General features: G+C 40.1%; 1 protein-coding gene across 7 annotated transcripts in view; it reads right to left on the bottom strand.

The window, feature by feature from the left end:
* Positions 1–22972, bottom strand: part of LOC124146118 (IQ motif and SEC7 domain-containing protein 1-like) — a 189897-nt gene that overhangs the window by 126633 nt on the left and 40292 nt on the right. Inside the window, exon 1 of one of the 7 annotated variants that reach the window (XM_046516222.2) lies at positions 5256–5380. The exons of the other annotated variants lie outside the window; for them this stretch is intronic. Coding sequence (XP_046372178.1) covers positions 5256–5365 — 110 coding nt within the window. The 5' untranslated portion in view covers positions 5366–5380. Of the gene's footprint in view, positions 1–5255; positions 5381–22972 lie in introns of those variants that run through there. 7 annotated transcript variants of the gene reach the window in all.

The raw sequence follows: 22972 nt of genomic DNA, 5'->3' as shown, positions 1-22972 counted from the left end.
TTGACATGCATTATGACTTTTTTTGCGATTGAAAGGAAAGCTGCATACAACATGACATCCGAGTGTCTGTTTCTGAATACCATGGTAATAGAGAGTGACAGGGAGAACCACAGGGCCCACATGAAACATATGTCACCACAGCAGTTTCCTTGTTCATGGCAGGTTCTAGACAGCAATGCTGAAACTCACCAACCAAAGTCACCTCCACAATACATGAAAAAGTGATTAACATATAATGTTAAATACTCCAAGCATATCCCATCTTCCTTCAGCAAACATAACCTGCGGCAAACATAACAATTGAATTACAGCTGGGCAGGGGAAAGTGATGATGTGTTTTGAGCAGCTTCACTCGGCTGTATCATATTACAAAATAGTTCAGTTGTGTCCTTTTCTCCTTGAACAAAATGAAGGTCTTGCGGAAACCTAATGCCAAATGCCACAAATACATTTTCAAGTTTCACCTACTGCTTGAGGAACGGTGAGATTAATTTTCCTTCGTGGTCATTGTTTTTTGTTAGAAAATAGGTTGTAGCATGGGCACATGAGGTTAACACAACATTCCCTGCTATTGTTCCATAGAGTTTGTGTCAAAAGATGCAAAATGCTTGTGTACTGAAAAAACACTTTCCATAATTTTTAAAAAAACATTTATACTATTCACAAAATCTAATTATTTGGTAAAAGAATTAAATATTAACTGATATGTCCTACTGAGAATTCAAACAGACGCCACGATTCATATCTTTGCCGTGTTCTTCTTACGAGAGAGCTGAGTGAGTATTGTTTCAACGATTATCACAGTATAGAACAAAAGGATTAGGCTTCACAATGTTCCTAAGTGGAAATTCGGACTTAAGTTTTGCATATGACAAGCAAATGTTTTAACAAATACACTACTGCAACACCCATATTTCTAATAAATAAACCTGACAGTGCCTTCAATTTTCATAAAAATAATAAGTACATTTATAATGCGCCAGATTCCATTCACCAAGTGGATGCCCATAGTGCTACACTATTATTACCCTGGGCCCCGTTCCACAAAGCGATCGTAGCGCTAAGACGATCGTAACTCCCATACTTTAACATTGGCTTACGACTGTCGTAGGGCTATGATCGCTTTGTGGAACGTGGCCAGAATGGATCAGTGAGCACTCGATTTTCATTCTCAGCTCCCTGGGGAGTATACATCCCAAGCTGCCTGTGAGGCGCTAGAAGGTAAACAGCCACCATTACCATCTCATCCTACCGGGTACCCACTTACTGCTGGGTGAACAGAGGCTCATTTCGAACAAGGTCACTTGCCTAAAGGAGACACCACATGTGGTACATGTGCTTCAGTGTGGGGCAGGACCGAAGCCCTAGAAACTCTCAGGAGCCAAGCTGCTGAACGTGGTCATCCATCCATCTACTCTCCGAGACCAACGTTGCTTAACTTCACCTGATCAGTGATTTGTGCGCTGTGCACAGGACCACGTGCCACCATATATCAGAAATGATTCAACACACAAACCATCCTCCTATATATGCATCATGACATACAGACAAAGCTGAAATATCGCTCCGGCCAGTCAACTGTCTGGCCATTAGCAACACAAATTTGTTTCTTGACACCACAGACATATATAATCCCTGCGCTGGTCTAACATGAGGCGGATAATTCCCCCAACAGCAGAACCAGCACACCTGCCACAGTTCGATCAAAGCCAGACCATGACAAAACACCGACTCAACACCTGGATCAGCCCTATCCCTTACACAGTTCCGGGCGACGCCACCTGGGGACCAGGCAGTGGTTTGGTCCTGTGGTCTTGTATGGTCAAGGCGAGATGACCTCAGGGACAGTGATAGTACTGGGGATGCTACACTACAAAGGAGAGGACTCCTTTGCTGTGCATGTGTGAGCCTGTGAGGATGTGCGACTACATCACATGAATAAAGATGTGTTCCTTTGGAATATACTTGCCCTGTTCCACAAATCGATGTTCGTGTAACAACTCTTGTAAGTCTATGTTAAGGAATAGGAGTTACAATATACATAGTGCGGTGAAATGGGGTTTAACGTCGCGTCCAAGATTATTGCACTTATATAGCGACGTGCATGTACGTGTGTGTGTTTGTGTGGCTGCTTGTACTAGTCCGGACTGATGCTGATTTATAGTGCTAGCTCACTGAGATACCATGCCGCAGTTTAACATGAATACCCCACTCAGACACAGTATACTGACTCCGAGGTGACCAGTCCTTGTTTTAGTCCCTTAATGCCGAGCGCCAGACAGGGTAACAACAAGTACCATCTTTTAACGTCTTTTGGTATGACGCAGTCGGGGATCAAACCCCGGACCTTTCGCTCTCCGGGCAGACGCTCTACCACTAGACCCCGGAGGCGGTCATAGACATAGTGCTAGGATTGTGCTGTAGAGCACGCTTAGGTTGGGTTTCGTGTTGATTTGAAAAGATGTTCAGTCTTATCAGTCATGCCAACCAACAAGAACATATGTTGAACATATGTTGCTGATAAACTGAGGATCATCTCAAGAGCGAATTGAGTATTCCATCCAATGATCAAAGAATCCTGGCACAACTAAGGGATGCAACTCTGTCCTCGGGGTAGTAGTAGTAGCAATCCATGACTTCAGCCACATCAGAGCTTCACCAGGCAGTGGCCATTTTGACGTCCCTGCTCCTTGTCACAGTTCAACATCATTCATTTAAGGACTTTTTTTTATAATGATTCCAATCAGATGGTATCCACTGTATTGACAATTAATCAAAAGAAAGAAACAAAATGAAAAAGGAGTAATTCCGAAAGTTTTATTTTTTGCATCTCAAGCAGCCTTCCAATTTGATTGAAGATAATGGTGTCTGTTTCGCTTGCAGGAAAATCTTAGAGAAGGTTGGCTTAAAGTATGTCCATTATAAATGAAGCTAAAAAAAATGAAAAAGTTTCCCCTGACATATGAGTGATCGAGTGAGTGAGGTGGGTTTTCTGGCTCCTTTGAACAGTATTTAAGTCCTACCACAGAGTGTCGTTTTGATGTATGAGGGAAGCCCCGACGTGAAGCCACTTTAGCAGGGGTTAGTGCTAATAAAGATCAGGATGCCTAAGGGATATAACTCTGCATAATTGCAGTGCTTTAGCCAATTGGGCCTCCTAGGCCCCAGATGACATGTCGGCACCAGTGGGTTTTGTTTTAAATGACTTTTAGAACTGCACCTCACACATTTTATTCTAGTGGGGAATCCAACCCTAGGCTTCAACATCGAGCCAACACTTCAACCACTTATAGGAATATAAGTGTTGAGAAGGTTGAATGATTTCACACACAAAATCCATGTTAAAGAGTAATGAAAATACTTTCAGTCCTGAGGCAAGACGTGTGATGATCAGAGGTGAGGTGAGGTGAAATGGGGTTTAAAGTCGAGACAAGATTATTGCACTTACATAGCGACGTGCATGTGTGTGTGTGTGTGTGTGTGTGTGTGTGTGTGTGTGTGTGTGTGTGTGTGTGTGTGTGTGTGTGTGTGTGTGTGTGTGTGTGTGTGTGTGTGTGTGCTTTTACTAGTCTGGACTACTGCCGGTTTAATAGAGCTAGCCCACTGAGATACCAAGCCGCAGTTTAACATAGATACCCTGCCCAGGCACAGTATACTGATTCTTAGCTGACCAGTCCTTGTTTTTAGCCCTTTAATGTCGAGTGCCAGGCAGGGTAACAACAAGTACCATCTTTTGGTATGACGCGTCCGGGGATCGAACCCAGGACCTTCCACTCTCGGGCAGACACACTTACACTAGACCACAAAGACGGTCTTTTGATGTTTAGAAAGCTGACGTAACAGTTGAGTACAGACAGCATGACTAGGATGTGTGACACAGGATCAAAGAGCCTCGATGTTGGACACAGCTGTCCTACAAGCCTTTCTGGTTGGAAGATACAAGCCTCTGTGATGTAAGCTACCACGACATGTCCCGTCTACACTGACTCAACCCCTGGTCTCAACCACGCAAGAACCACCTGCAGACTACTTGCAACAGATAATTACAGATTGGGGTGAAATTTAACACAAATTTCCCACAAAACAAATGTTCTCAATGTGCAAAAAATCACAATGTTTCTTTCTTTTCTGATAGATAATTGCCTGATTAAATTGCAAAATAATTTTAACAAGGGTTATCAAACATGGACAAATGCCAGTGAACATTAATCAGAGTCACTTCGCAATATTTCAGCCATATCACTTGCATGGGTTTCACGCATAGTGCCCATGTGGGGAATTGAACCCACTTTCTCGGCATGTCTAACCAACACCTTAACCACGTGGCTATGACACCACCCCTGAACAGTTGTCAATAAAATGTCTGTGAGCAGGGTTAGAAATTAACACAAGCTCGTTAGCCCGGGGCTGGCACAAATGCCTACGCTAGTACTCAATTTCCCCAATGTTTTAGTGAGTGAGTATGGTTTTACGCCGCTTTTAGCAATATTCCAGCAATATCACGGCGGGGGACACCAGAAATGGGCTTCACACATTGTACCCATGTCGGGAATCAAATCCGTGTCTTCGGCGTGACGAGCGAACGCTTAAACCACTAGGCTACCCCACCGCCCCCCCATTACAAGGGTATTTTATCTTTACCCAGGCTATAAAACTTTTGAGTTCAGTTCTAACCCTTTTTTGAGACCAGTGGTTTGTCTGCAGTACAGGTCCTGTTGACTACCAGAAAAATACATTCAATTTGATAAACATACAAAAATGGCCATACAATATTTAATTCTTCACATTTTTTCCATCACCTTCACATCATCACACTGTGAATAAGGCAAGATATGTGAATGACTGTGTGATTGTGGAGAGTTAATCTGACAGGAAAACATAGACCACCTTCAGTGATTGGACTGCAGAAGCAGAGGGTGGCTCAGTGGCACATGCCGGCATCACGGGGACGGGAAACAACCATGTTGGGTAATAACATGCCGGGATACTGCTGCAGTGAATTCATTCATAATTATTATTTACTATCTGATTTGAACAGTGAGCTATGATGGGAATAACAATGTTGTTTATGAATCTCAATTCATTTTTCCTATGTCATTTTCGGTGCATTTCTATATTTTAAGAAAAGAAAAAAAATCACATATGTAGCAGCATGTTATTTCCAACATTAAAAGTTTAAAACAATGGAATGCTACATCATCTCTGACGAGGTGGGATGGACACGGGTAAGATGCTGTGTTGTGTGTATTGCTTACCAAATTGACTGGCATCTGGATGGGCAGATTTTCCGTGCACATGGATGTTTGTGGTCTCCGGTCATCCACAGATAACGGAACAAACTCAGGAGAACTTCACAGCAGCCCATGATTAATTAACAACACATTGTCACCATTAAACGAAAGTACACCAATATCCAGACAGATCACTGGTGTTTGAACCAGAAATTGGAAAAATCTTCAAATTCACAAAGTGTAAGCTGACAATGTTAAATCCTCTTTGACACTGCTCGACTCACCAGCAGATTAAATTTCATATCACGATGCAGCTGTTCTGGAATTAGACCTTCAAGCACTAAAACTGTCAGTGTAACATACACGTTGGAATCACATGGTGATTCACACCAGACATATATCTATCCCGACCAACACTGGTGATAGTGTATTGTGACGAGAGACAATAAAGACGACCGTCTTACACGGAAATCCAACTCCACCAGTAGAGTCTATCCTAGGAAATTATGCCCAAGCAGGTATCTGACAGGTGAGACTCGTTACCTCTGTCCGACTATTACAGGTACTGGAAGGTCTGAGCTCGACAAACCTGACTCCTGGCTCGGTTAGTAGATTAACAACGAATTGACACATTTTTCTTCGCACATGTCCAAACGCAAGTACGAAGTTTGTTCTATGAATTGTTATGGGTCACAGTGGATGGCGAATACAATTTCAGTTCATGTCAACACAAATCTCGGACATGCTTGCCGTGCCAGTTTACACGGGTCAATCTTCTCCATGTGGCTGGATTAGAGGGACATTGATAGGTATACCCTGCATACAGACTGACCAGTGGTCTAAAGAAATGTTGAAAGGCTAACGGAAGTTCACAAATATATCTGACCATCATCTGACGACCTCCTGTTGAGGCCATTGTCTGTGTGACACCTGCCAGGTGGAAGACTTTAAGTACACCCTACACAACAACATGGGGTATAGTTACAGTGTTATTCCTACCTACAGCATGTCCAAGGTGGATTTAATACATATTTTGGGTTACAAGCAGTCACATGTAAATCTGAGTGTGTGAGTTGGTTTTAACGCCACTTTGAATAGTATTCAAGTCATGGTGTGTCAGCCAAAATGGGAGGAAAGCAAAGTGATGCTGGTTCTGGACTTTGGTGAAACCCAAAAGCATTGGTATGATGCTGACAAACCTAGAAACATGATCTGGACGAACCGGGATTCGAACCCACTTTCCTAGATTTTAGACATGCACAGGGGATGCAACTAAGTATAGCGAGTAATGGCACTTTAGACGACTGGGCTATCTGCGCCCCCCAGTCATATGCGGGGTGGGGCTTGGCTAGGCGGGGTGGGGCGAGGTTAGGTGAGGTGAAACGGGGTCTAGTGTTGCATTCAAGTTTCGTCATAGGAATATACAAAAGATGAATATTGCAAGGTAAAACATGCTTCTTATTGTTGAACATCACATTCAGCAATAATCCAGGTATATGATGGCGGCCTCTAAATAAATGTGTCTGAACCAGACAAACCAGTGATTGATATTATGAGCAACAATCCCCAGTTGGGTCAAAATGACAAACAATCAAGCATGTCTGATCATCTGATCCATAAACGCGTCAAGTACCATCAGCTGCTGGGGACCTATTCTAACCCCACGGAGAGGTAACTTTATAGAGTGATGTGTCACATATAGGAAAATGTAGTTACTCTTCTGCACATTCCAAGTAAGATGTTTCATCATTTCAGACATAAATCAATCTTTTTGTTCCATTATTGATTTCACAAAGGTTCATATTAAGTCAATGATGCTCTGGTAGTCTCTTTTAGTAGCTTGTGCAAATTCTACATTTTTGTTACCAGAATTTTATCACCACCACCATGACAAAAGGAAATATATTCAGCAAGATCGATATGTGTCATACTGGACAAAATGCATTGTAATTATCCAGTACATTGTTATACTGTTACTGAAATGCATAGCAAACAGCATTGGCTTTCCAAATTGCCAACAGCATGGGCAATAAAGACATTTTCCATAAATTAGTATTCACAAGAGAAAATTTGATGAGATATAAATTCATGTTCTAGCAAAATAAAAATCTGTCTGCCTACGGAAGGGAACAACTGATCTTGTTGCAAACCATCTCTTTCAATACCCAAGCTATTTGTACATTTGGAATGAGATCATGCCACTTGTAGGGTTTCAGCATCCATATCACAACAGGGAATCTCAAAACTGATCATCAATTCCGATCTAACGAAGGCCTTTAGAGAATATTACTAACGTCATTAAGTCTGTCCGTCTGCTCCGAATCTGTAGCCATCAATGCGTGTGTTATGTTCATTAAGTGAACTCTTCCAGCAAAGAAACAGACATTGCAATAATAAAAACGTCAATATTTTTTCTTGCCACGAGACAATTTAATCACATCATTAATCCTGTCTGGCCTATCGACCTTGGTTTGCGATAGTCAAACACTATGGTCCCATTATCTATATCTACTCAGTCACTGATCGGGAGTTTAACACTCTCTTTAGAAGGATTGATAGCAGAGCTCCAGATAAGCTGCGTATCTGCATGAAATACGCATCAGAAATGCAGAAATATGCAGTAAAATAAAATCCAAGCCTATCAAATACGCAACGAACATTACAAAAATAAAACTTGTGCGTATCATCAAAATATTGTGAAGTAACCCTGCATATTCGATTAGCAAATCAGCAACTTATTTTGAAATTATAAACGGGCATTCCGTCAACCTTGCCAAACTCCACGATGACAGTTACATCATGATCATTTGCCATCACACTTTCTTGTGGAAGTATCGTGGTAGTTTTGAGTCCTATAAAGCTCTCGAACCCACACAACACAAGACTAGATGAATAGTGTTTTTAAATATTTAACTTAAATACCCACAAGTGTAAAAACTAGTGGGTAACAGAAATTTGAATACCCAGATAGAATTACTGATACCAAATGATTTTAAAATGCATGGGTAAAATACCCACAACACCAAAAGATTATCTGGAGCTCTGATTGATAGCTAAAGCCTATTTCTCACAAATATGTTTGTACCTCTATATAAACCCATGGACACCAATCAGGCTATACTTAACATTTGAAAATCAGTACATCAGATACCAGTCTCCAGCATAGCTTTCAAATTTTCAGAATTCCACATCTTCTACACAACTACTAATGATTATAACTACATCTTCGATTGAAAGACATACGTAGCTGCTAACTTTCCTAAATTACAATTAGTATTGTGTTCTGATTTTCTGGTTGGCCCGAATTTTATCGATTAGTTTCCGTTTCCACTACAGCAACTTCCGATTATATGAGTGGAGTGTCTCGATTGGACAGATGCAACACTACAAATTGACTTCATATTAGTCGATAAACAAGATGCGCTTGTGTTTGTAGCAGACGATAAAAGGCTAAATAATGACTCTCTCTTTACTCTATCTATGAAAATTTAGTACTTGGGATTTTTCTTTTGTACATTAGCATATTATTCAAAGAATTAAGGAAAAAATCATATTTGAGTACATTATAGTTGCAAATTCATAACAAATACAAAAACTTTGGGACAGTTGGCATTTATGGACATCGCTTTGTTACTTTTAATCAAACCATGCAAGTCAACATGCAGGGACATCCAGGATGAACAACAACATTGGCATGTCTCAAGATACAATTCATCTTTACACAAAAACCTATTTGTGGACAACTAAGGTTTTTCCATTTTTATTTGAGGCAAAAAAACACTAGGTATTAAGTAGAAAGCAGCAGAAACAGCCCAGGGTCAGTCAGCATCAAGTAAACCTAGATAAAGCATGATGGCTCCAGGTAGAGTGACATTGTAGTCGGAGGCTCGTCTTACCTCACACGTGTAAATACCAGTGTGGTTTGTCAACAATGCCCTCATTACAGCATTAGTACACATGTACTTGACATGTGAGGACAATAGAGTAATTGTCAGGAAAGTAGTCTGTCATACAGACCCTGATACAAAAATATCCAATACACCCCTTGCTATAATGTCTATAATGTTTGCCAAGTCTAGATTACTGCAGTATCAGAAAATGAAGAAATTCTCTCGGCTCCTTTTTATTATATTTTATAACTATATGTTAACAACTGTTTTTTCAGTAAAATATGTTCGTTTCAGAGACTAGATGTTAGTCTGTCAGGAAAGTACAACGATCAGTTTCAGTATGTGTGGTGTGTGGTGTGGTGTGGTGTGGTGTGGTGTGGTGTGGTGTGGTGTGGTGTGGTGTGGTGTATGGTGTTTGATGTGTGGTGTGGTGTGGTGTGGTGTGGTGTGGTGTGGTGTGGTGTGGTGTGGTGTATGGTGTTTGATGTGTGGTGTGGTGTGGTGTGGTGTGGTGTGGTGTGGTGTGGTGTGGTGTGGTGTTTGGTGTGTGAATTCCCACAGTAAAGACCTGTGAAGATTACGGGGTAGAATAGGTCTTCAGCAACCCATGCTTGCCGTAAAAGGCGACTATACTTGTCGTAAGAAGCGACTAACTGGATCGGGTGGTCAGACTTGCTGACTTGGTTGATACATGTCATCAATCCCAATTGTGTGGATAGATGCTCATGATATTAATCACTGGATTGTCTGGTCCAAACTCGATTATTTACAGACCGCCGTCATATAGCTGGAATATTGCTGAGTGTGGCGTTTAACAACAAACCAACCAACCAACCCCACAGTAAACTAATACAAGACATCAACCTCCAGCATACACCCATCCACGACACCCCCATACAATATCAACAAGCAGCTGGCAACATTTCCGTCACATCACAGTGAACATGGTGAATAATCAAATCTGGACCAAGTAAACCGTCACATATGAGAGGAATTCCCACAGTAAACTCTTCCTGAGACAGCGCCTCCATCATGTACGCGACCCACCCACACTTGACACCCCGGTACAATATTGACATGGGCCACTCTTTACAAACGCCAGTGTTACTGCAGGTGTAACACTGAACTGTGGTGTTGACTGTGGAGCCAGTGACTCCCCAACACCTCACATACATGGCAACAACTTGATGTAGATATTCCCAGAGGAAAGACATACATTAACCATATCACCAAACACAGACTTAGTCATTGACCATAGAAACATCGGCTTTTGTTCAGTCCTTAGGGGTTGTCAAGAACACATTTGGTAATGGCTGATGTAGATGGGTCAGAAAAAGACGTCCAGAACACAATTTCCCAATTTTCAAATATATATTTCGATGAATAAATCTACAGTGGAAATACATGGCGCTGACATTGGGAATGAAGCTATAAGTAAACACTGACAAAATGAAAAACAGTGCCAAGAAGGTTTCTTGTCAAATCCCAAAGATTACAGCTCATCATAATATAACTTCTTTTCTTACTCTACAAGACCACTTGATGATAGCCAGTGGGGTGGGGAAGGAGCCTAATGGTCATAAAGTGCTGGTAAGCTGCACTGGAGTCCTGAGTTTGATTCCCCACAAGGCTACAACATGTGTAGCATGATATCTACCATCTTCCCCAGGCAAGGGAGTAAACAGACTATAAAAGTCCAGTTTCCACCCTTGCGGAACTGGGCTGCAATTTCTTGGCTCAATCGTAGCGCCACCAGTGACTATTATGAGTTATGTCCCTTCTATGTCCCTCATACTGACCAATCAGATTCAATCTCTCATATAACTTGCATTTGCTTCAAACAAAATGGCGGAGCCTAGTCAAGACGATCTGATCGATAAGCAAAGTCTATACTGTGAAAAAAAAGGTTCTTACTTTGCGAAATGCATCAAATTATGAGTCACCCTGACTAAAAACATGAACAGATTTGGAAAATATCTGTTGACGCCGAGGTGGCTTTTCAAATCCAGCAATTGATCGAAATCTGCATGGCATGTTACGAACCGGAAGTCAATTTTGTTACGCGATTTTGATTGGACTATGCAAAGACTGGTTAGTTCAGGCAAAGCATAACTCCTTAATTTCAAGGGTGGAAACTTGATTTTTATAGTCAGTTAACTCCCTTGTCTCAGGATGATGGATATCTGCTATGAGATCTCGCTGTCTAACCCAAGCGACATTTCCTATGAAAGCCAGTCTTATATGATAGATTTTGTTAATAGTAACCCCAAATTATTCCTATCCTTTATCACACCGGACAGAACGTCTGAAATCCACAGTTCTCACTGTCTGTGGCACGCTGGGCGTAATGATCATTTGTACCTCCAAACAAACGATGTAAATATCAACCCAAATCACCATGATCACTAAATGTGAGAGTCCACTCTATCTAATTATCCTGACCAGCCGTTTCCCAAATCTAGACTTATTACTTAGTATATTAGCTATGAGAAAGCCAAACACTGCCAATCATTCCTATCAAGTGAAATTAGGCATGGAGGCTTGTGGAGTGTGGGAGCGGGCTTGACAGTGTTCAGCAAGGACCTTCACAGAATGGACATCATCCACTATCATTGATGTATTGTCCTACTACAAAGGTAAACTCTAGTTGATGCAATGGGGCATGACACCAAGTACTTGGTCACATCAAAGCAGTTATTATCAAAACTGGCTCTCATATTCTCACAAGCTGCAAACTCAGAAGACATTTCTCATGAAAAAGGAATACTGTAAAGGTTTGAGAATCTTTGATGACTTTATTAATATTGATCTTTCCAGTTTTGATGGCTTCTTGAAGATCGATGAAAATGAAATTTATCACAATGCAAAATCGGCTTTTTATCATGTTTATATAGTTTCAGTGAGCGCTGCAGGGGATCAGATCTTTGTTTGTTTGTTTGTTTAACGCCACACTCAGCAATATTCCAGCTATATGACGGCTACTTGTAAATAATAGTCTGGACCAGACAATCCAGTGATTGACATCATAAGCATTGATCCACGCAAATGGAATACGATGACATGCATCAATCAAGTCAGCGAGTCTGAACACCCTATCATGTTAGTCGCCTCTTACGACAAGCATAGTCGCCTTTTATGGCTACACGGATCTTCTCGGGTCTATTCAGGAAAAAGACTACAAATGAGTAATTTCTTGAAAATTGGTTATGAGAAAAAATTTACTGTGAAAAGAATATAAATTTCTAAACATGAATATTTGGAAAGGATACATTGACATATTTCAATAAAATAATAACCATGGGACACCCAACCATGCAAATTGATCAATCAAAGTTTGATTACGTAGTACAAAAGAAATGATTGATTCAGTATACACAATTAATTATCTGAAGACCTAACAGACATGAGCAGACTTCTTTGAAATAAACGCAATTGCCAGAATTAGGACAAACTTCAAAATACTTTCTAACCGCTTCCAGTTTAATCCAGCATGATATAATCTCTTCACCAATCTTAAATCCAACCTACCCAATCCCAAAACAAACTTATTTTGGTCATCAACAACCCACAAAAACATTTACACAAATTATCTCTAACCATGACAAGCTGAAAACATAACACAAGCACAATCTGCACACACCAACAGAAACCTCAAGCAGCCAAGGCTTATCCAAGAGACACCACCCTTCTCCCCTGTGACATATGTAATGTAAATATCTAGTTTATCCCAATCACACATGTTGTGACTGACAGTAAATCAGCGGATCCACTTCACCCCCATGTCTGATGTTACCATGTTATTGTCAGCGTCACATCAAAGCATATGTTGAATGCAATTAGCCAGGCTCTGTAATCGAATCTGATAAAGGTTTTACACATCAATTAAGATGGCTGGAAGGGGGCACTTTGAAGTTTCTCACCTCAGCATGGTGCCTGTTACTTTCAAAGAGAAATTTCAACATTTCTGGAAATCATACTTTTTTCTCATTTCAGATTTGCTTGACCTCTATATTTCTATTACTTTTTTTGGAGGAGTGGATTCAAAATGCCAATACCACTGAAGGCTATTTTGCTGAAAGCATGAGTATTGGGAATAAAAACAGGAATTCTTCCACAGACTGCATGACCTCATGGGACGTAATTCATGGGCAAATGATACGTCTTTCAGGAAAATTGTCAATTATTAATGTTCACCGCCCATTTGACTGCCATTATTCAAATGTCTTTAAAAATCCGGAACATGATGAATCTTAACGTTTTCCTAACTACCATGCAGAGTTTAATAAATCACCACTTCTGAAAGGTTTTACATTTCAGAACAAATCCCACGTTGCATGCAACTATTGTGAAGCCCGTTATCAAAAACCTTACAATTACATGCTTGTTCAAGAACCCTTCAGATACAATATTTCACAAAACGAATAGTAACCTCCTCCATTAGCAGAGTGATGCAACAATATCGAACTCCTCTCCTCTCTTCCCGCCTTTCTCCCACTTGTCTGTTACACCACCATAACAATAACGCCTTTCTACACACGACAGCGTGTCCACCCACATCCCCCCATCCTAATCCATCCTCTCCCACCCTGGGGCACAACAAGATCTGTCAGCACCCAAATTCACTAATGGAGTCAATTTTCAAAATCCCAACACCAAGAAGCTTAAGAGTCTTTCCCTTCACAAACAAAAAACTATCAAGATCTTTAATTAGAGATGATGACCCAAGCAGGATGAATTCTATATCAGTGTCCAAGTAGCCCTGAGAAGGACAGTGGTCAACGCCAGACTTCTGTCCACCTCATAATGACGGCCTCCCAGGATATCCTTGCCTTTCAAAAGGTGTCAGTCTGCATGCCAACCTGACATCTCTAAGTTCACCCATCACCTCGTGATGAGACTTATCTCATCTCGCCATCAACAGATATCAATAGAGAGGGTCAGTGGTCACCTAAAGGGTCAGACATGATAAAAAGATGATTAACCGTTATTCAGCCGAAATGGTGGGGAGTGATGGACCATTGCTTGGGATTAGATACGGCTTTGAAAAGAATGAAAAGTAAATGATCTTTCTGTTAGAAAGATCCTACTTTGGTGATGCCAGTTGTCAAAGTTAGGCCGAGGTGAGGATAAAGAATGAATTTTTGTCACACATTAACTCCAGATTTTCAAACACAGTAATTTCAAATTAAGCAACAATTCACTCTACTCTTGCTTCATTAACAGCAAATTACTGTTGGATCAAAGGACCACCAACCCACTTGGATCGAAAACTGTCACTTTAGGTTAAGTGTTTGTAATAAGAGATAGTGACTTTAAGAAAACTGTTCCCTATCCCGTAATTTTGGCATCTGAAAGAGGATGGGATTAACTAAATGTGTCTCATTCGAAAGCGGTTATTTTAGGATCTGACTCCCCCTGTTGTTGGTTAATGGCAGGTTTGGGTGTTGGTGATCAACAATGGCAGATAAAAATGGCATTTGTGTAAATGAAGACATCCACGGGCATTTAATTCAAACATTTCATTAAGGAGAGTAACATATTTGCAGTATAAAAGAAGTGAAGGATCCAAATTAAACACGTCTTTAACCTTGGCTTAGGATGCCTGTGTCCTCTAATTAGTGGACTTACAATACTGAAATTGCTGAAGAATTACTAGGACTTGGCAAAATGCTCATTTACAAAGCTAAACACTTGGAGAGAAAAATATAATTTAATTTTCACTTGGAACAGGAAAACAAAGTATGAATCAGTTCTAATTATCTTCAGATGATATTTTTCACATGTTGTTGTCTTGTATGAGGAGATCCTTTAAAGCGTAACAGGGGAACTCTTTCACAAACTGTTTAAGAACAAGTTGTAAATTGCATTCTCAGTGTACTTCCTATTTTCTTGCTGTAAGAGAACCACTTTTCTCAGCCATTTTAAGATAACAGCATTCTGCATGTCATGTGACACCAAATATCAAAACATAAATTTACCAAACAAATATCTCAGATGGTTATCAAACTATAAATGCATTCACTCGGTTCATAACATAATGTCAGGCTAGATATTTTCAACGAACTATGTGCAATCACTGACCCTTATCACAACAAGAATCTAATGTGTATTTTAACTGTCGATCTTTTTCTCAAGCATGTCTTTTGTGCCTACAAGGGAAGAAGCACGACTCACATGATGACAGGTTTCAAGCACAGGCCTTGCTTTGCCACCTGTTTTCCAATCCTCAGTTTGCTTGTGCATTGTTCTGGATAAATGTTCTTAAAGGTTCTTTAGAAAGTCATTAAACCGAACACAGTGTTAAAGGTGAAGTGCGGACTTCAGAGTCGGTGGTGTAGGATGTGCACCTTATTAATATTCATACTCAGTCTCTCTCAAGAGTTCCTAGGATAAATCCCATCATCCAAATGTAGCTACTTTCTTCCCTTTAGTTTGAGGGTGTTCTGTGCAATAAAATTTGTTCTTCGTCTTGAACAAATGTTCCGAACAGACAATGACCCTTTGACAGGATCTTACCTTATTTATCTCATGTTGCCAAATCATGACACGATAAAGGTTTTGAAAATCAAAAAACATCCCTAACACAATGGGGGCATGTGACCAAATGCTTTCTTAATTTGTCAGACATACCTGCCTACATGTTCATGATCATACAGTATTATCTATCCTATACAATTTCCCTATTCACTGATGAAGGCGATTGTCTGGCAGCTATGTGAATGTTTGAAGTCTCTCTCAGGGTTAACATAATAAATAAATCTCTATCAGCCCTGTCTGGGCAGACAAGTCAACCGTCTACTGACAAGGATAGGCCGAATATATTTCTCAAATTCTTTTTCTGCTCATGTAGCGTTGCCCATGCATACTGATCAACTATAGACAAAGCTAAAAGAAATGAGCTTTTCTCAACTGTGGCTTTTGTGCCGTTATTTACCTGCTTGGCTCGGGTTTATTTATTTGAATCTTCAAAGTCTAATGGTCTGTTTTCAGCTTCCCATTGAGGAAGGTTCAAGGACCAGATGTCTGGCTGTCTACAGCATTGCTCAAATAGCATCAACCTTAACCCTACAGCAGTGGCTGAAATTAAGGGTATCCAAGGATCCTTGATGTTGGCTCCTACAGTATTAAATCCAGGGAGGCCTTGATTAACTTTTAATATACGCGATATAAAAGGAACCTTTGGTCTTCATCATTGCAAGGATCAGAAAATATTTTAATTTTCCCTCTCAATGATATCTATCGTACTGGAATTGGACACTCAATTTTTCACTGTTACAAAAATAATATCCTGATATGTAATATATAATTTTTGGTGTGTTTTTAAATATCTGATTACCACACAGGATTTTTTATTAACTTGAGCAAAGTCATTCCAACTCAACAACCAAACAAATGGCAAATTTTACATGCCCAAATGGTCTTGATGAAATACTATTATGACTACCACTTTTAGTGCGAAATCAAACTCCCCAGTGGAAGGGCAGGACTAATAGGGCAAAAGGACATCTCCAGTCTCGACTGACAGGCAATTTGGACGAAAAAATTGGAAAGCTATCTTTGTGTGACCATTCCTTCTATAATTCCCAGTCCCCTGAGTACTGAATGTGTTTACAGAAAGTGCCAGCCATGACATAACCCCCAAATGAATTCCTCCAGTCTTCAGGATCTCTGGAAAAACACTAGCAGCCTGAGATAGAATAGTTTTCTTTGTCTTCGAGTTGTTTCCATGGGTCATGTTTTTTCTATCTCCAAATCCTCAAAGGCACATATAAAGGTTAAATGGCCAATCTGAAAGCTGATATTTAACATTTTTGGTCAATTTGAAATCTCAGCTCCAGTAGAGCACCTGTTTTGCAGAGAAGTCCCTTGATGATAACCAACAGGCAATTACCACTTGGAGCTTGGTTAATGTAATATCCAAGACATGGCATCCAAAGCAGATGCCACCTTGTGCCTTCACAGTTAATTACTACTGGGAACAGTAAGAATATATGGCTCCCCAGCACTTCAGTTGTTGCACAACCACCTGCTGAAATATTGGGACATTTCCTCCTCAATACTTTCTGTAGTTGGAATATGCTTGGACTGTGATTAAAACCCCTGGATATCATGTTGCCATGAAGGTGTCTTATCTTAGGTGATGGACCAGAGATAGGGTAATTGGGGAGGAGATATTTGCAGAGTCGCCTCAATAACATCAACCATGCAAGACTTGTTTAAAAGATAAGCCATCACACAGTTCACGAGATAGTCCTTGGAGTCATTGAATATTCACTCACATGTACTCATTTGCATTGGATATTTCAATTTTGGGTATTCAATCGATTATTATTCCAGTCTATTTGGTTCTTTAAACCTTAGTAGACATTTGTTCAAAAACTAATCATTACGTACTCAAATAGTTTCTTGTGCCATCTGAAGAGCAGACTTGGTAGACATTTTGGGTTGCTTTCTCAAACTGGAAATCGTGGACCTCACCTCATGTGCAATATTTATTGACTAACGCTTAATCTCCGGAAATCCATTTTTCGATAAAAACAAGCAACTACATTTAAATTGAATAGGAGATTCAGTAGAAAATGTAGACTTGCTTCATTCAGTGCTATAGAATTACATTAAGGGCTTGGAAAACGGGAAAATAATATGGTTCAGGGACTGTGAGACAGAGTACATTTATCACTGACGTAGAGTCCATTTTATAGGATGCCTGCAGTCGATCAGTATATAAAACCCAGCAAGAAAATACAGGTACGCCAGCTGAAAGGCCCCACTGAGTAATTACATATGTTTTTATACAGCATAGTAACTGAAACTTTTCATGCATATTTGTACTTAAGCACCTGAAAATTAATTGGGGAATGGGGACTTTTTTGGGCATTTTTGCTGCAGCTATCGTGAACCACTGTTCAAGGCACCATCTGTGAAAAGTGCACACTGGTGATCACAGGCAACTTTATCCGGCATCATAGAGAGATTTGTCCTTAAAACCATTATCCCCTACAGCTTTCAAAAGGACAATGCATTTGTTAATCAATGAAAAAATGACAGGTAAGCAATAGATAATGCTTCTAAAGAGATGACAAATGTCAAGGTGTGTTTGTTGGTTTGTGTTGAAAGTTAGAAACAAAGATCTCACAAACCAATATTGATTTGTGGCCTCCTCAATGCCTACGCAACGCCTACATACAACCACATGACATTTCAAGACATGTTGCACCGATCTGACATACTGTTTTAGCACAGCTAGACTTGGGTTATTGCACAATCTAAGGACACAAACATCTGTTTCGTAGGTTTAGTTTGATTTTTTAAATTGTTTGTTGTTTAAGGCCGCACTCAGCAATAATCCAGCTATGACGGTTGCCCGTAAAAACTTAAGTCTGGACCAGACAATCCAGTGATTGACATCATGAGCATCGATCCAAGCAACATTTTTCAACATGACACATAAACTGTTAATTTTCAATGTAAGAACTTTATCCTAATCTTTTTAGTCTCAGCTTCTGAAAGCACAAGGCTACTAATGGATGGCAAAGGTTTATGAAAGTAATGGATTTTTTTAGCGATCTACCACTGAAGAGTAAGATATAATATTACTTCCTTAAAAAGGGTTCCTTTGTACACATTGTTGTATGTCTTATAGTCTGTCTTACAGTGAGTGTGTGTGTGCATGCCTGTGCCTAAGCAAACCAGTGGTTGACAGCATGAGCACCAACCCATGCCATCGAACCACACAATCATCCAGGTAGTGCTGGGCCATAACTGAGGAGTACCTGCATTTAATAAAAAGTAGGCCTAGCTTAACATCATTAGAAAAAAAAACATACAGAAAAAATGTGTTATTTTGTAAAAGATTTCACAGGCTCCTAGACTAACATTTAGTCTCTGAAATCTTATATTACACAATATCCTTCTTGACTCTAAAAATAAAATTAATTCCCTATGCTATTGAGCTGGCTAGACTTGCTTTTGTATGCATTTCTAATTAATTATTTTTTCATAAAATAAATATATTCCACGGTCATGTTGCAGGACTAACAGGCTCCATGTTACTCTACATATGCCTGGTCACCCAGTTAGCCACACACTTGGAACCTATCCCCACCCCATCCCCCCACCTCAGAATCTATCCCAGGCATGAAGCTTAGAGAAATAATAAACAAGTTGTCATCTACCGTGTCTATCTAAGTTTCATGCCTTCCTGAAATATACCATGTGTAGCACTGTGCTTCTAAGACACCTGTCTGTAAAAGTTGCTATTTTAAGTGGCAGTAATCCAGGCCATGTGTATCAGGAAGGAGGGATCTTCCCACCTGGTCAAGCTGAGATCCCACTGGACACATGTCACATCAGCATGTCCCCTTGTGACTGATGGACACTGAGCATGACAGGAAACACTTGTCAAAGCAGGCTCAACACTTGAACAGGTTGAACAAGGGAAGGTGGTTTAAAAATCAATCATTTCAAAGTTCTCCTCAAGTGTGATTGGCAGGTCACAGTATTGGAGAGAGTGATGAGGTTTGCATTTAAAAAAAAAAAAAATTGGCAAGTGATGATTTATAACTGAATAATAGATGTGTCCTTTTTCTAAATAATTCAACTGGATTGCCTTTGAACCTTGATTGACAGTTTACAAAAGCAAAGGAAAAAACTGTCTACAAAAGAGTAGAAGGTTGCGGTTGTGCTTTAAGGAAAAGATGGCTAAAACACAGAAAGACCAAAATGTTGACATGACATTCTTGAATGACAACAATCAAAACATATAAGGACCTTTTCAGATAATCCTAATTTTTCTGTCAAGCCACAAGACCGGTCTACAATAGCTAGCTCACCAAGGAAAGGGCCCTCCTGCTTAAAATCTCCTCAGCTTTAGGCCTATTATGAGATTGACAAGAATTCTGTTCCTAAGTAATTGCTAGGACTTGTAGGGATAACAAGTTCCTCTTGAAAACAGTCTTCGGATTACAATGAATCTTTCCCCACAAGGAGATGCCACATGAAATGAACCAAGCAGATAAAATCTAAAGGAGTATTGAAACAATCTTTCATGGCTGAAAGATGTTGAACTTCAAAGGAAACACTTGACACATTGCAAACAAATCATCAGCAATGGCCTTTTTAAATCTTTTTAATGAAGGAAAGTCTATTTCAAAGATTCAAAATGAAAAAACTTCAGACCTGAACTGATGGTTTTTTAATCAAAGTTTCTCAAGTTGAACACCTGTCAGTGTCAGTGTCATGTATTTCCTGCAGGCTCAGGTGTGTCCTTATCCAGATGAACTTTTTCAGAAATAAAGAAAATCATTGAAATTACTAAACCACAGAAACAAAATAACTTGTCATATGCAGTCTGTGACACTACTGTCCTGTGCATGCCTCTTAGCACTAAGATTTGAGTGTTAATATATTTAGTTATTTTGTTTGTTTGTTGTTTAACGCCGTACTCAGCAATGTTCCAGCTGTATGACAGTGGTCTGTAACAACATTGAGTCTGGACCTGACAATCCAATGATTGACATCATGAGCATCGATCCAAGCAATTGGGATACGATGACATGCTTTCACCAAGTCAGCGAGCCTGACCACCCAATCCCATTAGTTGCCTCTTACGACAAGCATAGACACCTTTTACAGTAGGCAAGGGTTTACTGAAGACCTTTCTACCCCGGATCTTCACAGGTCTTAGTTATTAGTTGAGCTTACTAGACCGCACAGACTCTTACCAGAGTCGGGCTTCAGACCAGTGGCTAAAGCCGAGGACTGCATATGGTATTAATTATGTTGATAATACCAGAAAAGCTCATGGGGCTTATTACCGATCCTAACCGTGGCAAAACATTAAAACAAAGATGACTAATATTTATTCCACATCGACAAATTTCCTAATTAACTAGTTTGTAAGTGGAATATCGATCAGTAATTCATTTCCCAGTTGCATTCTGCTAGCATCTGCTGTTGCGCCATGCCATGACGGATCTGTAAATGTACTGACATGCCAGAACAACCATAATTCATCCGTTACCAACAGCTGGGCTTGGGCATATTTGTTGTTATAACATGTCAAGTGCTGTGGTGTCTACCGTCTCTGTCCTACAGTGCTAATGAGCTATTAATGATGTGAAGGTATGGCCAGGCCTAGAGATGGTCAACAAGCTGGTCTGGTGTGTCTTATCAGGACCATGTGGCTAGACATCGTTCTGACTTCTGTGTGCATGGGGTGGGATTTAGACTGGCACAAGTCTCAAGACAAAAATTAGTAGTTAAAATCATAATTTCTAGATTATATATATGATAAGAGCAAGTTGTCCCTATAAGAGACCGGCGTCCAGTCCACATATCTAGACTTGCCTTTTATAAGGACAGAATCAGTATACACCCATGGACTTATCATTCGGTACAGCCTTGGAGCAAGGCTAGGTGGGAGTCCATGGTCTTAATATCTTCTTCATTCTAGTGTGAGCCTATATATATCCATTAACGCTTGCTTTAAGACAATATCATTGGGTCTTTCTGTGTAGTCTGGTGGACACAAACAATCAGAAAGCTAAGATTTTGATATAGGAAGCCTGGAGAATATCTACTGGTAAATGTAGTCTCCGAATGCGCCTCAAAAACTAGCTATCTATCCATACTTTGCTAAATTCCCCACCAACAAAACCTTTCGGATAATAGCAAACAGACTGGTCCCAACTAACATCTAGTCTGAAATTATTTTGGTTCAGTTGTCCATAATATATAATTGACATGAGCTCAGAGAAATGAAAAAATCTAGCTTGTGCAAGTATTGCAGACGTGCTTGGGAGTTTGGGGATTTCTATTTCAGGGTCTGTATGAGAAACAAACTGAGGTCTAAATCCCTTGATTTTGAATCTGGTCCCACCATGTGGCCATAGTTCATGCCTTCTGGTCAAGAGATTGGAGATCCTTGGGACTGATGTCCAGGAGTTGGATGTGTGGCAGGGCAGGTGTGGTGACCTTGAAGAGATAAGAATCCCACACTGACAGCTGCTGTCAACACAAGCACCTGCTAAAGACCATGTGGACGCACATGAAAACAGAATTTCCTCTTTGTCTCCAGAGATAGAAGTTCCTTGTACCAAAACACCCTCAGGACCAAGCACAACTGTCATAATGACTTCAGTTGCATAAACATGATAAATAACACAACAAAAATCATGGGGTCCTCGTCATAGCCCTAACACCCAAGTGCTCAGGACACCCTTTAATTTTGAAGATTGGCCTTCATAAGCTTGTACATTTGTATCATAGGAACAGGATTTAATAATGGTATCATGTCTTTAAATCTTCTTTGGTTCGTGGCCTGAATAAAATACGAAATCTTTTTGAAGCTGTTGGATGTAGGATCAATTTAATTCTTTGAAGGTCAATGTGAAAAAGCTATTGTGTGGATTACTTCTCCATTCACACTATTGCAATGTTTCGGTGTAGATGCAAGCACCTTTCTCATGTTTGTATCTACGGGAAAATGATGCAACAGTGAACAAAATATTTGTCATCAATACAAACAGTATTTTAGCCAACTGCTACATCAAAGAATTGACCCGTGAAGATCCCGGGTAGAATAGGTCTTCAGCAACCCATGCATGCCGTAAAAGGGGGCTATGCTTGTCGTAAGAGGCGACTAACGGGATCGGATGGTCATCAATCCCAATTGTGTGGATCGATGCTCATGATATTAATCACTGGATTGTCAGGTCCAGACTCGATTATTTACAGACCGCCGTCATATAGCTGGAATATTGGTGAGTACGGCGTTAAATAACAAACCAACCCCAAAGTATTAGCTACTGAATGATATTAGTACCATTTATTTAATACTTGTCCATTTAA

Source organism: Haliotis rufescens, unplaced genomic scaffold (assembly GCF_023055435.1).
Source record: "Haliotis rufescens isolate VD_foot unplaced genomic scaffold, xgHalRufe1.0.p SCAF_68, whole genome shotgun sequence".
In the NCBI taxonomy this organism is placed as follows: Eukaryota; Metazoa; Mollusca; class Gastropoda; order Lepetellida; family Haliotidae; genus Haliotis; species Haliotis rufescens.
The sequence above is the reverse complement of the archived record's forward strand: the minus strand, read 5'-3'. Positions and strand labels throughout refer to the sequence as shown.